Raw genomic sequence first — 12,914 nt, forward strand, 5'->3', positions numbered from 1 at the left:
GCTCAAGACGAAAACACGATTACTCAAAAAATGCTCGATAGTTTCTTTTTTACAAAAAACCTTGTTTTAGACACATTTTTTGCTTGGATCTTCGAAGTTTGCTGTCTTTTCTTTAATATTTTTTAAAATCTAACTCGGCGATAATTCCGCGCCGTCCTTTTTCACCTGGCATATGAAAGACGGGCGTGAGTGTGAAGAGAGAAGGACGATGTTTGATTTTTAGAGTCAGGTGAGCTCTTAAGTCCCGGGAAAGGACATAGAATACTTTGCATCCCGGAAAAATGTACTGTTCCCGCGCGATAAACGAATTTTGGCGCAACGGACATGCGGGCAGCGTAATTTACAAAAAGTTTTTTTTTTTTATGAAATAAGGGGGCAAACGAGCAAACGGGTCACCTCATAGACACTCGCAGCATCAGAAGAGCTGCAGGTGCGTTGCCGGCCTTTTAAGAGGGAATAGGGTAATAGGGGAGGGTAGGGAAGGGAATAGGGTAGGGGATTGGACCTCCGGTAAACTCACTCACTCGGCGAAACGCAAGCGCTGTTTCACGCCGGTTTTCTGTGAGTACGTGGTATTTCTCCGGCCGAACCGGCCCATTCGTGCCGAAGCATGGCTCTCCCACGTATAATTTATTTTTTATATTAATTATAATTATTATTAAGTCATTATTCGTAATTCGACAGTCACTATGTCGCATATCTGATCTGTTTTACCATGATATAATTAAGTAATTATCAAAGGTCTAAATCTTATATCTTTAAACGAGCAATTCTTGTATACATATATAAGTCTGTCGTCTGCGATCTCCCTAAAAAGAATTCAATATTTTGCAATTGTTCGATTATTATTATATATGAGGAAACCCGCAGGAAATTCCGAAAATTATAGACTATGCATGATTTCATCTTTATTTCAAGTACCTCAACCATGTGCCACCAGAAGATAAGATTTAGTAATGCCATACAAAACCCTAAATCCGATATTGATGTTTTCGTCCTGAGCGTCAAATCGGCAAATAGAGGCTATCGGTTGGTGTGGTGATACTGTATTTCTTGTAGCGGTACCTCTATTTCTTGTCTTTATCCTTGCGAGCAGATGAAGGAAGAATTTTAACAACGACGATGATGATGATTTTTGTTTCCATTCCTATTTCCTGACCGATCGAGTGAATATTTTTGCTGGAATTTTATTCTTATTGTCTTATTGTTGATAGATTTCTCCTGGAGGGCAGAGGTTATCATTGGATGACGCCTCCAACTGTTTTAACGTTCTACAATCATGAAGCGCTATTTTGTGCGTGATGAATATGAACGTAAAATGTTTTTTTTAAATCAACGAAAAAAATCTTAGAGTAAAATTAGAAAAAAGAGTAAATTTTTTTTTAAACAACTCCAAAGATTTCGAGCTTTTAGTAACATTGGCCATGTCATTTCTAATCAAATCACTTTAGGGGTGTAATTTTGTAATTTTTTTTCATTTTTTTACGTATACTACATTTTTGGTTTTTTTTTAGAAACTACAATCCACTAGGGATAAACCCAGAAAGGAGTTGATTTCTTATGATTTGTTATTAGTATACTTACCCACCATCTATAAAATATCATAATTTACATTTTAAATTTCACTTCCTTATTTCTGAAAGTGTCAAAAAACCTAAAAACTTGAAAATATGTTTGGATATCACTAATTCCTGATTTAGATAAACGGCCGGTGCGTTGATGAATCAGTCAATCAGCTTGGCTATTTACATAAATATAAATTAGTTATGTACATTAGTAGTATGTGTCAAAGAATCAAGTATATTATGTAAATATGAGACGAATGTTGCCGCCGCGTCGCGAGGAACGGTCGTCTGAACTGTAGCTTATCAGAAGCGGCAAAATGAAAACAAATCTATTTTGCTTATTATTATTCCTGTATACGTACAAAGAAGTGTGTAAGTTGCTAGTGTTCTCTATTAAGGAGAGTGTAGTGATCATTTGTTGAGTGTTTAGGTACACTTTACTGTTGATTTCGTTTTAGATTCTGATATCAATAGCAAGTTCTTCAGAAAAGATTATGTGGCGATAAATGGGACAGGAGCGTTCTACAAACTGCATTTCGAGAGGAGGAGTTGGGCAGCAGCCAGGGAAGTCTGTGAGGCTGAGGGGGCGAGCCTCTTCTACCCAGTTGATGACGACGAGGCCAGGATTGTCATGCAGCATCTGAGGCAGACGGTCGGCGTATTCAGCCGACTTTTTATAGGAATATCGAAGCCCTATTCTCATTATATTTTCGAAACAGTTGATGGTGAGTGCGCGCTTGTTATTATTTAAATGTTGTTTTTTTTTTATTCCAATTATTGTAAGCAAGGTATTTATATTGAAAATTTGCTATTGTAATATGTAGTATTGTATAATCTTATAAGTATATAAAATTCTCGTGTCACAATGTTAGTTATCGTACTCCTCCGAAACGGCTTTACTGATTTTAACCAAATTTTATATGCATATTCAGTGGGTCTGAGAATCGGCTACTGGGTACTTTTTATATTGATAAGTGCATTTTTTGAATAAATAATAGTAAATTATTACAACTCGAGACTGACGGCGAACATTGTGCGACATCTACAACACACTTCAAAAGAGCCGTCGGCAATGAAGTAATGTTATTTTCCTGTTTCAGGCACGTTGATGGCAGATGTGTACCATAAATGGCGTCCTAACCAGCCAGATGACTACAACGGGACTGAAGACTGCGTTGCTCTAGACGCTTCCGACGAACTCCTAGATGACTACCCGTGCGATGCCAAGTTGCTGTTCCTCTGCAAGAAGACAGAGACATCTCTGAAATGGAATGTTCTCTGTGACATTCCTGATCTAGGTAAATGAACTTACTATTCCGAACACGTTAGAAACAACAGTTTTGAGAAAATATATCTTGCTAATTTGCTATTGCCTGACCTAGTAGGTCAACACCTACCACTGGATTAGGAACTGGCCTGATGATAGAAGATTTATGCCTGTTTTCACCAACGGTCTCCGAACGCTAAGTGTTCCCTAGCGATCTTTGCGGGTCAAATATCTCTTAAAACAAACACATTTAAAAAAAAGTAATGTTAAGCAAAAGTTCTTACGCCCTAAGGGCGAACGTGACACACAAAAATTCGTGAAATCGTGAAGGATATGCACCCTTAATGGCCGCTAGGGGACCACTTAGCGTTAGGAGGCGGTTGGTGAAAACAGGCATTAGTTAACCAATTTGGCAACCTTAATCAAGAATGACTAGGGCCAAATCTCCGAAAAAAGCCAGCCCAATGAAAAAAATACTTGAATGTTCGTAGCTTGAATGAAAGCTTTACCGCCACAAGTTTAAAATTATGTCGGAAACGTTGAAATTTTCAGATTACGAGTACGTGGATACCCTGGGAAGATGCTACAAGCTGCATTTAACACCCAGGACGTGGAGCGACGCGTACGCCGTGTGCCGAATGGAGCAATCATACTTGGCCATCGCCAATACACAAGGAGAGGCGAAATATTTGGCGAAGCTGATGGACAGAGCTTCTTCACATAACGAAATTGAGTACTCCGGTGCGATACATCTTGGGTTCAAGAAAATTGGAACTTGGAAAACTACACATAGTAAGTTAAAAGTTAACAATGTTGCATAACTCTGTTATGGTACCCAAGTAATAAACCATGGTATTCTTCATTCAGCATCATTCGTATTCGCGGGTTAATGGTGGATTTACACGGGTCGATTTTAGCCGTGCGGCTATAGTCACCCGTGTAAACCCCGCATAAGGGACAAGAACCTTCATACATAAAAAATATAAGCATGTTGTCTTGGATGAAGCCAAAAAAACTAACGCTATAAATAAATTCTGCTTAGATTTTTATGTATTGGGCCGTGATGAGTAGACTTCTTCAGCACCCGTGACCCGACTTGTATTGTGATTGTTTAGAAACTGACAAACGTTGGCTTAACAATTTAATGAACTGCTCTTTTGACGCACTTTCAGGTGTTCCTCTATACGATAGCGGCTACAAGAACTGGGCAAAGGGACAACCTGAGGGAAACGATAAAATATGCGGCTCCATGTCTAACGACACTCTTCTCAGCGGCGTCAACTGTGAAGACGAAGCTATTTTCATATGCGAACATGAAATAAGCCTGCTCAAGTTGAGCATAGACCTGAAATTCGGAACAGATGACGCGGACTAGCTAATGTTAAAATTATACTTTGGCCTAAAACTTTTATATCGATAAGTATTTATAAAAATAGATTTTTCTGGAACACTTTTCATTTTTATTTATAAACCTACTACAGAATAATATTCAGCAACCTTCGATCATACAAAATATTATGCTTGTATAAGATTTCGGATTTTGGAAAATCGGATGAAAATAAAATATATAGGAGATGAGCGCCTTAGGAAAGTAATTTTTTTGTAAATAGTATGCAAAAGGCGTACTTATATAATATTAATTAAAATAGTAAGGGTGGGTTGCACCAGAGGCGTGGTTAAAGTTAAAGTTATGGTTATAGTTAAGGCTAAATTTAGCTTTAACTTTAACTTCAACCTTAACTTTGACCGGAGAAATTGACAGATGACAGCTGGTCCAACAAGGTTATAAATGAACGTGGGCGGGGGCGCTGCTGGTAAAGGAGAATTACTGACAAAAATTGCGTTTTTGTATGATGACAGCGTTAGTTCCTTTTTTCGCCAAGTGTATTTAAAACCTTGTCGAGCTCTATGGTTATGGTTAAATATGGCGTCTTGATGGCGTCCATTTTTAACTTTAACCAAAGATTTGACATTTTGCCTTGTAGTTAAAGTTACAGTTATAGTTAAAGTTAGTTGGTGCAACCCAACCTAAACCAACAAGATCCGTTGATTCGTTTTTACGTCAAGATGTAACAAATGATGATGTAACAAACATACAGTCACAAACTTTCGCGTTTGTAATATTATTGAAATGGTATGATTAAAATATTAGACACCTAAAGGTGCATCATTTAACCTTCGCTTTATCCTCGATCTTCACTCTTCAGCGTGTAGAGTCAATAATTGATTCGGTTCATAACAATATTATGTTTGAATATTATATCTGACTTATTTCCTCATAAGCTTATTTAGCATGAGATTAAGAAACAAATTATTATTTATTATATTATGTTTTTCCTTGATCGTCAATTTATCCTAAAGCCTGCAATTTTTTTCAAAGGTGGCTTAAAGCGCCACCTTGTAGTATACTTAAGAAACTATGGATAGAATGGCACTGATGGTGTTAAAAATGACATAAAGATGGCGTTTCGTTGCAATCATGATACTAAATATAAATTAAATTATAAGAATGTTTTTTGGCGCATTTAAATATATTTTGTTATTTCATTTCTTGTTATTTTTAGGGTTCCGTACCCAAAGGGTAAAACGGGACCCTATTACTAAGACTCCGATGTCTGTCCGTCTGTCTGTCTGTCTCCAGGCTGTAACTCAAAAACCGCTATAGCTAGATAGAGTTGAAATTTTCACAGATTGTGTATTTCTATTGCAGCTATAACAACAAATACTAAAAATAAAATGCTCCCATACAACAAACGTAATTTTTTTTAGCCTTTTTTGCTCTTAATCAATAATGGCCACAGGCTTAACATTTATGTAGTGAATCCTCAATTATATTTATAATTTAATAATTAATAATAAAATTTAAATAAAATAAAAATTTAAGGCTCCCATACAAAAAATACAATTTTTTGCTTACTTTTGCTCTATGGCGGTACGGAACCCTTCGTGCGCGAGTCCGACTCGCACTTGGCCGATTTTGTTTTAACTTTAAAGCTGTATATCAAATCAGACTATATTACAAATTAGCTGCATTTCATTTTATGAAGATTAAACATTTCTTAACCGTGGACGGTGAACCTGAAAAAGTGATTACAGCAGTATTGATCGTTATTGCTGAGAAGAATAGTCCGATCTGTGTTAGCTTAATAATACAACAACTAACAACTGATGTCTGTTAGTAACAAATATACTTATTTTAAAACAAATTTTAAAAATATATAACAAGTCAAGCAATGGTCAAAGACCCCTGGCCTTGAACACTCCAAGGCACTAATTCCTGGCTTTAACAAGAAACTATCAGAATTAGTGCTTACCTTGGGTAGGAACCAATTAAGAATCCTTACCAGAAGCCTAACGGCACTGTAAGCTCAACAAACACCTAAACAGAATGAGTATTTTTAGCATAACGACTTGCAGATTCTGTGAGGAAGAGGATGAGACACCTATTCACCTTCTCCTCGACTGTCCTGCTCTACTACAGAGCAGGAACAAGCACCTTGGTCGCCACGAATACTCATCCACAGAGGAAATTCATGGCACCAACCCCAACCATATCGTTAAATTTATGAGCAGTATTGGGTTGGGGATGATACTCTAGTGTGAAGGAGTCACAATAGATCCTTATGGATCGCAGTGACGTCAGGGCTACAGTGACCTGCCTTCTTTTAATAAAAAAAAACAAGCCCTTCTGCTGCAAATGCAAATTAGAATTAATATTTTATCATATAAAATCTAATCGTTTTTTTTTTTAAATTCTTACACGGACTGTGAGCTATCTTGGTTCCTTTTTAAATAAAAAAAAATAGGCAGAGAAACTCGAACGCTATATAATAATGTAGGTATATTGCACAAAAATATTACTTACCTCAAGAATTAATCTAGAATTGTAACGTACGTAGAATAAACGTAAGGAACATAAAAATATGTTAAGGTTGGCACTCATGTTGCTTAAATTTTTGCGCTACAATTACGTCCTACGTACTGGAACCTACCAAAAAAGTGAAAGTTGTCCACCCACTGATATTAAGCCCATGCTTTTGGGCACCACGAGACTGGCATTGTACCAGACCGCGAGCATACATTATCACACGTATCAACACCATCCAAATAATTTGGACAACTCGTTATTCATAATAAAAGATATAATTAAAAGTTGTGTAAGCAGTGAATATTAAATTAATGTATGTTCAAGAGCGACCTTTATATAGCTATCGATCATCAGTGTTATTACAGTATTCTTGTAAACCGATTCAAATAGGAGTAGAGATCGTGATGTTTGTGCCGTATCATATAATGTGGCCCTGTTATTCGATATGGTAACTCAATACGAGGTGGACACGCATGGAACACCAGTCGAGACACGGTTTAATAGTTTCAGTCATTTCTGCAAAACCACCGCAACGCTGAGGACGTGAACAGTGCGGGATGCAAAAGGAACCGTCGCAGAATCGCGGCAAGAGCTTGATCGCCATCCGAACGAATCAGCACCAGCAGCGCAAGATGCAAGGATTCAAAAGCCAGCTACCGAGAAGCTTTTCGACTCCTCAAGACAACGATTCGAGGGACAAGCAGAGCAAGAGCAATGTTGCCCGAAGTCTTTCATCCCCTGAAAAGGAATTATCCAATCAGACCCAGTTCCTTCGAACTAGATCTCAGGACTCCACGAGCGACTTGGATTTTGAAAACTTTGAGCAATTCGAAGAGTCGTTGCTCGATATAGATGCGGACAATATCTCGTTAAACCAATACAGACGTAGTCCAGACATTGACGAACCTAAAAGAGTTCTGACATCTCTTCTACCTGGGGCTGGTCTTCATAGAATCACCATGAGGCCAATTTCATCTGGTCTAATCGACGCGCAATCAAGTAAACTAATGAAGAACAAAAAAGCTGGACCGAGAGGTAAAGCAAAAATAACTTTCATTATTTTAAGTAATTTTAATAAATAATTAGCTAATTTATGAAAAAAAATCCAACCTTCAGACTTTCCCTCGTACATAATTATTAATTATTACAGTAGCGTATATATAGATGAGGATAAAAATTACGGCTTTAACACGGAAAATCTAAATTGTTCAGTTTATTTTTTATGCGTCTGATATATATTTGATTATCCACTTTTAATGATGTTACGATTACAAAAATGCCATCATGTACACTAAATTTTCAGGGTCACGTTCGGGCCTAAACGTGCGTCCACTCTCGCTGAAGATGCCAGTGCACCAAATGCATTTCTCTGAACCGGCAGCAGCTACCGACACTGATGAACTTCAAACATCTCCACAATATGAACTGGAGACACTGCAGTTGGAGAAAGAACTGACTGAGGCAGAACAGCAGCTGAATAAGGGGGTAGCAATCGCAAAAGAAGAAAGCGATGCTGAAGCCGATGTGGTAAGTTTTGCCTTGAATTATTTATGACGACAATAGTGACTGCATTGGCAAGCTAAAAACCATAATCAATTATTATTATTATTATTATTCTTAAAGCTAAGGTTAATGTCCTATCGGCAAAGTTGCTGCTTATGCAGACATAGGATGATCGCTTAACAGTATGTAGTGTTCATTGGTAGCTCTACGCTCTACCACATCTGAAGCCATTATTTTCTAAGGCGTCATAAATTAAGATTAAAATAAAAACGAATCGACAAAAGTACTGCCCGTATAACCAGGAATTTTGTCGATTTTGTACCTAATAATGCATAAAAAATACAGAACCAGAACTCACAGACGAATATTGATTACTTATCAGCTTCATAATAAATGTTATCTGTCAAATTCTTAGTTTAATAACAGTTGGGTAATTTATTCGTCTTTGAGAAGCACAGGGAGATAATAACTACCACGATGTCAGTAACAGAAGCAGCAAAACAAGAAGATAAGTAGAAACAGGAACAAGAGCATCTCCTAAATCTTCTATTTCCTACGCAGTCTATCATAATTACAAACACAATAAATGGCTGTCATCTTCAAGGATGTAGTCAAATCTAAAATGACTAGTGTTGGTCTTGAGTCATCACTGATCTGTACCTACTCTTGTAGTTCAAACCATTTTTTGTAGCTGAGAATTCGTCATTGTTAGTTAAATACTAAATACTATAATTAACTACAAATAAGTCCGTAAAAATATATCTGACGAATATGTTACTTATATCTTTAAACGAGCAATTCTTGTAGATATGTATATTATATAATATAATTGGAATCTCGGAATCGGCTCCAACGATTTTCATGAAATTTAGTATATAATAGAGGGTTTGGGGGGCGATAAATCGATCTAGCTAGGAATCATTTTTAGAAAATGTCATTTTATTCGTGTTTTATCGAATACCGAGCAAGTAAAATCAAAAAAGCAAAAAAAAATCAATTAACAATTTTATATTCCTGAATCTTTATTATTCCTAATCAGCATTATTGCTTATGAATAAATTATTAATTTTTATTCCGCTTTCTTCGGTTTACATTAACAATTATTAATATTTAACATAATATTATATTGTTTTCATTTTGACCATCATAAAAAGGACAGCAGACATTACTAGACTATTTTATTCTATTGATACTATAAGATCACATAGAAACATGGGCGTACCCAGGTTCTCGGCCAGGGGGGGCATAATACCCAGTTTCTGGGCCAGGGAGGGGCAAATTACCCAGGTTCTGGGCCAGGGGGGGGCAAATCAGATTTTTTATAAGCTAGGTGTTTATAAATAATAAAAAAAAAATATAATTTTTTCTTGTATAACTATTGTATTGCAAACAAATGACAAAAATTCGTTTACTTAATTTTTGATTTTTATATATAAAAGTACTAGATAATATACTTAGTAGGGACGTCAAAATGATCCAGGGTACCCCCCCTCGGTACGCCCATGCATAGAAAGGTCACTGTGTGAAGAAGTTTGTATGACCCAGATTTCGACATCCCACGCGACCCAATAACTCGGAACCATTTCACCAGAAGCCTACGATCACAGCCAGAAGCACATAAATTATACGTTTTCACTAAAAATATAAATAAATCAATATCTGTCTTGTATTTAAAAAGTAGCATCGTTATTGCAAAGACTTCGTAGCAGTAAAAACAGCATTCTGAGAGTCATTGCCTCTAAAATATTAAACTGTCCCATTCAAACACTGGACGGAGATAGGAATAGGGTTGATATCGTAAAATATACTGATGACTACTAACACTACTTACTTAATACGTATGTTTAAGCCAATTGTTACTAAATGTCACTTTTTTTTTTTTCTATGAAATAAGCGAGCAAACGGGTCACCTGATGGAAAGCAACTTCCGTCGCCCATGGACACTCGCAGCATCAGAAGAGCTGCAGGTGCGTTGCCGGCCTTCTAAGGGGTAATAGGGGAGGGTAGGGAAGGGAATAGGGGAGAGTACGGAAGGGAATAGGGGAGGGTACGGAAGGAAATAGGGGAGGGTAGGGAAAGGAAAAGGGTAGGGGATTGGGCCTCCGGTCTTACAAATCTATGGACAAAATAAGTCTGAAATAAAGTATTATTTATTTATGATTTATTATTTACCGGCTCTAAAGAAACTCGGAATTAGCATTTGTTTTAGGCAATGGGTCAACTTACGGTTTAAACACAATTTGAGAAGATGGATGCGACAACAATTAATCAAAAGTTTTAGTACTTAAACATCCTCATTTACAATTATTTTACTTGTTTCTGATGAGATAATGCCAACGAGTATCATACACCGTGCCTAGAACCTAGCATGCTCTAGCCTGTATAACAGAGAATAGAGATTTGGTTGAAGATCTTTAAATGAAATAAAATAGAGAATAGGAACCCCATGCCATGATGTACTTAAGGAACAATTATTCGAAAATAAACAATATTACAATTCTTTAAAATCAGCGATCCGTGGTTCCGTTTGCTTCGGGCAATGTTCCAGACCGTAGTATTCATTCTATTTCTTGACAATAACTATTTCGTGATGTAAAATGATTCACTGACATGAAAAATTGTTAACGAACGCGTTGTTTCAGTCTACCACGCCAACTCACCACTTTTTATGCCTAAACTACATGGTATTATAATATAGTTAACAGAATTAGTGATTTATTGCATGCAACCTACTTTTCTTTTCATTCTTGTTGCTTTATTTTATACTTTACTAGCTGTTCCAGCAAACGTTTCTTTGCCATTTAAAGTATTTCGTTCGTATTATTTTATTGAAGTGACTAAATAAGTATGTCACCATGGCAACGTCCATCGCTATCCCGTCGCACAAACAATGGTCGCCGTCAGTCTCGAGTTGTAATAATTTACTATTATTTATTCAACAAATGCACTTATCAATATAAAAAGTACCCAGTAGCCGATTCTCAGACCCACTGAATATGCATATAAAATTTGGTTAAAATCAGTAAAGCCGTTTCGGAGGGGTACGCGGCCTAACATTAAACATTGTGACACGAGAATTTTATATACGGTATAAGATTTTATTTATCTAGTTCTATTTACACTATCTAATATCTAGTATTCTTGATTACTACTTTTAAATAGGTATTTAACAATGTTGAACTTATTTTTTTTCTATGTCGTTTACCGTTTACATAATCATACTCCTTCTTTAGTAAACTGTATTATAAAATTTGTCCTCATATATCAATAACTTTTAAGCAGCTTCAGAATGTAGCATAAAGCATTGGACATTATTTACCTTAAATTCAAGCCAATAGTAAGTTTCTTTTTCTTTTTATTTCTATGACTGTACCTAACTCTGTTAAGTTGGTGTAAATTGATATTTATAGCAGTATCGTGTTACATTGCCCGTTACAGAAGCACAGTTATTATTTCATTATCGCTAATAAAATGTAAATTAATTTGTACTAAAACAAATGGACTATAGTTGACTTGTATAATTGTTAGGTGTTAACAATTTAATGCTCTACTCATAAAGGTGGGTAGATTCGATCAATATACGTCGCCTTTAACTATTCTGATAAGATAAACATTAAGATTTAGCACGACTTTAGTAAATCCACTCTTATAAAACTACTTTGGCAGGTATTATTTATTTGAGTATATTCTAAGTAGTTTCCTTATGTGTAACATTTTATCAACCAGTTTATAGTAAGTAATTAGGCATCGTTTGTATTTCGTAGTTCCAGATGGTCATGAATAGTATTACGAGTGATTTGCACTCAACCACGTGAGCTAGTTGCATCGCGACCGATAACAGTGCATAAACACTGCGCACGCGCAAACACCACCGGTTACTATGTAGAGGTTATGTTTCACAATACCTACATTTTTTACCTGACAACCACAGAATAGATAATAGTACAAGTACTGACAACAAACAATGATATTTCTATGCGTATCGCCAGCGAACTTTGCCCCAGCGATTTCTATAATTTGCATATTAAACAGACTATGAAACATAAAAACATGATAGCCCACAAAAAAGCAATTTTAGAAATGCAGGGGTACTGATAAAGCGCTATCTACTTTAATTAAATGCACGATCGTGTCGGGCCGCGGTTCCCCTGGCAGCTAGTCGTCAACATCGCGTGATCGATACCGCCACGGTACCCGGTTCATGAGCGCTGACCACGACGGGAGACGCCTTGACCTTGCCGCGCGGGGGGCGGGGCGGGCTGACGCCATCGCGGCCGGCACGCGCGGGCTTTCGGCCGCGATCCTCCGCGGATGGCATTCGCGTGATCGGCGTTTTATTCCGGGGTGGGCTCATTCCGCGAGCCGGCGCCGACGCCGACGACCGAACGACCGAGCCGAACCGACATGCTCCGACATGGGTAACGTGCAGTGCTGCGCCGCCGATCGTGTCCGCGAGAAAAAGAAGAGGAGAAGTAAAAAGAAGAAGGAACAGAAATCGAACGGAGTTAACGGGAATAAAGTGCAAAAAGTGGTAATGGCCGAGGAGCCATTTGAGCGTACCGTAGTAGAGGACAAGGTGCAGCAGACTGTGGTGCCGGAGAGTGAGAAAGAGAGTGACAATCAGGAGGAGAAAACTTCTCAGAAGTCGGAGGATAAACCGAACGAAAGTATAGCAGCAGCAAGGGAGAGATTCTTTGGTCAGGTGAGTACA

At 37.4% G+C, this 12,914-nt stretch overlaps 2 protein-coding genes across 4 annotated transcripts in view; both read left to right on the plus strand.

Annotated features, from left to right (window-relative positions):
* Positions 1–1,827: 1,827 nt before the first annotated feature.
* Positions 1,828–4,282, plus strand: LOC121731805 (C-type mannose receptor 2-like). The gene is made up of 5 exons (XM_042121442.1): positions 1,828–1,937; positions 2,024–2,290; positions 2,666–2,863; positions 3,385–3,624; positions 4,005–4,282. Exons 1-5 carry the CDS (start codon positions 1,883–1,885, stop codon positions 4,205–4,207), a joined length of 963 nt encoding a protein of 320 aa, XP_041977376.1. The 5' UTR covers positions 1,828–1,882; the 3' UTR covers positions 4,208–4,282.
* A 2,966-nt stretch (positions 4,283–7,248) lies between these two features.
* The window catches only part of LOC121732130 (NAD(+) hydrolase sarm1), a 97,065-nt gene continuing 91,399 nt past the window's right edge, over positions 7,249–12,914 (plus strand). Inside the window, exons 1-2 of one of the 3 annotated variants that reach the window (XM_042121938.1) lie at positions 7,249–7,735; positions 8,004–8,227. In XM_042121938.1, the coding sequence (XP_041977872.1) occupies positions 7,258–7,735; positions 8,004–8,227 (702 nt within the window). In that variant the 5' untranslated portion in view covers positions 7,249–7,257. Of the gene's footprint in view, positions 7,736–8,003; positions 8,228–12,496; positions 12,906–12,914 lie in introns of those variants that run through there. The other 2 variants (XM_042121939.1, XM_042121940.1) reach the window with 2 other exon arrangements.

This window comes from Aricia agestis, chromosome 11 (genome assembly GCF_905147365.1).
Source record: "Aricia agestis chromosome 11, ilAriAges1.1, whole genome shotgun sequence".
In the NCBI taxonomy this organism is placed as follows: Eukaryota; Metazoa; Arthropoda; class Insecta; order Lepidoptera; family Lycaenidae; genus Aricia; species Aricia agestis.

Coding starts and splice junctions, on each gene's coding strand:
- LOC121731805 (XM_042121442.1), top strand. CDS start 1,883: ATGAAAACAAATCTATTTTGCTTATTATTATTCCTGTATACGTACAAA. Junction 1,938..2,023: donor GTATACGTACAAAGAAGTGT/GTAAGTTGCTAG, acceptor ATTTCGTTTTAG/ATTCTGATATCAATAGCAAG. Junction 2,864..3,384: donor CTGTGACATTCCTGATCTAG/GTAAATGAACTT, acceptor TGAAATTTTCAG/ATTACGAGTACGTGGATACC.